This window comes from Ursus maritimus, unplaced genomic scaffold, assembly GCF_017311325.1.
Source record: "Ursus maritimus isolate PB19 unplaced genomic scaffold, ASM1731132v1 scaffold_9, whole genome shotgun sequence".
NCBI lineage: Eukaryota > Metazoa > Chordata > Mammalia > Carnivora > Ursidae > Ursus > Ursus maritimus.
The window spans coordinates 76,962,881-76,965,386 of NW_024427107.1; the positions used below are offsets into that span (position 1 = coordinate 76,962,881).

The 2,506-nt window shown below is 36.9% G+C and overlaps 2 protein-coding genes across 5 annotated transcripts in view; one reads left to right on the forward strand and one right to left on the reverse strand.

Annotated features, from left to right (window-relative positions):
• LOC103670585 (heat shock transcription factor, Y-linked-like) overlaps nucleotides 1–982 on the forward strand; it is a 1,639-nt gene extending 657 nt beyond the window's left edge. Inside the window, 1 exon segment of the mRNA XM_008699042.1 lies at nucleotides 256–982. Coding sequence (XP_008697264.1) covers nucleotides 256–982 — 727 coding nt within the window.
• The window catches only part of TRAPPC9 (trafficking protein particle complex subunit 9), a 599,687-nt gene that overhangs the window by 180,578 nt on the left and 416,603 nt on the right, over nucleotides 1–2,506 (reverse strand). The gene's annotated exons all lie outside the window — the stretch shown is intronic.

Sequence of the window (2,506 nt, forward strand, 5' to 3'; positions counted from 1 at the left end):
TGAGGCCAGCTTAGGCATGAAACATTCAGGGTTATAAGAAATTTTGCTAGTATCTTTGACCCTTTTCAATGAACTCTTATTTAAATAAGGTCCTGAAGCCACTATTACTTGTAAATATATAACACATTTTTATGAATCATAATTAAATGTTTCCAGTAACTAAATTTTTAAAAATACTAATATAGAATATTTAATAAGTTTGTGTGATGAAACTAAAGTCAAATTTTATTTGTTATCTTCTCTTGTATCTTGATTGGGAATGTTACTTAGTAACTTTCTCCTTTGGTTTTAGTTACAATTCTATCATAATCCAAATTTTAAAAGAGGCTGCCCCCAACTTTTAGTAAGAATGAAAAGAAGAGTCGGGATTAAAAATGCTTCTACAGTATCACTAGTTCAAGATTTCAACAAGAAACCCTGCAGAGGAGGGGATAATGTGGATAGTCCTAATTCTGGTTTTGTTCCTGAAACTATTCGAGAAAGGGTATGTTCAAACTCCACCAATTTAAATGAGCCTCTGATAAGGAAGCCTTCTCCCAGCCAGAGAATTGCTACTACAACTACCCCCATGAGAAGTGATTTTTCTCCTGCATCAACAATGTCAGTCAGACCTTCCGAACAAATTGGAATGGAACAACATGCTATTTTAAACCAGTTGACCACTTTTCACATGCACTCACATAGCAGCTACACTCAAGCAAATGGCCACATTGTGAACTTTGTTACAACTACAACTTCTACATCTCAGTACCGTATCATATCTCCCTTACAGAGCAGTTATTTTGGAACAATGGTCGAGCCTTCTACTTTTCCAACTACATATGCTGATCTGTCAGCCAGTGAGGCTCGTTTTTCTAACCTGCAACCAGCAGGCAACCCATGGTTCACAATGCCAATGATAGCTGATACTTCTTCTGCCTCACTTTCAAGGTCAACTCATCAACCCTCTCCATCGTATGCACATCATCCTAATTACAACTGATCTATCAAAGGACTATCATTATGCAAGACAACAAAGATTATTCTTTGTTGGCAGATGACCGCATATTGGCAATTCTCTTATTTGAACAATAAAATTACATGTTCATCTTTACAGTTTCATTTTCTTTATTTTTTGAAATAGAGTAAAATTCTCTATTGTTTATTTATTGTATTTTTTTGTCATTTGACAAGAATCTTTGACATACATCCTAAATAAATTATGTGTGTTTAAAAAAGAATGGAGCAAAGGAAAAGAAGAAATTGGACTTAAGTAATTTCTGAAATAGTCCAGGATGAATCAAATGAGGGCATAAGTTATAATGATGTGGAAGGGGGCACCTGGGTGGCTCAGTTGGTTAAGTCTCTTCCTTTGGCTCAGGTCATGATCTCAGGGTCCTGAGATCTGAGCCCCACATTGGGCTCCCTGCAGGGAGCCTACTTCCCCCCTCTCCCTCTATCCTCCTGTCCCTTATGTGTGCTCTCCAATAAACAAAGATCTTTAAAAAAAAATTGATGTGGAAGAGATACATGTAAATGAAATCTAGAAAAGACAAATACACAGTATTTACTTAAACATTTTCTCAATTACGTTATATTCTCCCAGTTATTTAGAAGAGTCCTTGGATTTTAGTTAGTAAAGGTTGTATTCCTTAAAAAATACATTCACACAGGAAAGTATAATGTTCTCACCAGTGGAACAAGCAGTCCTGAACTACATCCATCAGAATGTTGTGTAATTTTACAAGCGGTATTATCAAAGACATATTTTGCCCTAGTGATATCAAAACATTCCAGTTTGTTGTGCTTTAATTTCCTCCTTTCATTAGTCCATCTTTTGTATTTTTAAATGCATATATATCTATGCTAGTTTCTAATTCCATCCACAGCCTTTTCCAGGCTTAATTCATTACGCTTTTATTGATGCCTTTTAAATTCTGAGCCCTGAAATTCAGCATAGTTAATGAGTTTCTCAAAGACAACTGTTTNNTTACCTTAGCAGGTTCATAGGTGTCTATGCCACTGTCCATTCTGAGTTATATTCAAACTCTTTTTAGCCATGTGAATTCCCATTATACAACTTTTGTGCCAGCTCTTTCCTAGGTTTAGAAATCCCTCTCTTGTATATATAGCAATATATAGAAATATGTATTAGATATATTAGAAATCCCTCTCTTGCAAGATAGCACATATACCATCTATTCCAGATGTTACCTGTTGATCCCCTTTACTTTGTGTATCTTGGACATCAGCACTGATGTGACTGAGCACAGTTACTGTCAAATGATATATTTTTATATGTATATATTGAATGAGAAATAAATGAATTTTTGTTTACTCCAATCAAAATCTAATTTTTGTGGGGGCGCCTGGGTGGCACAGCGGTTGAGCGTCTGCCTTCGGCTCAGGGCGTGATCCCGGCGTTATGGGATCAAGCCCCACATCAGGCTCCTCCGCTATGAGCCTGCTTCTTCCTCTCCCACTCCCCCTGCTTGTGTTCCCTCTCTCGCTGGCTGTCTCTCTGTCA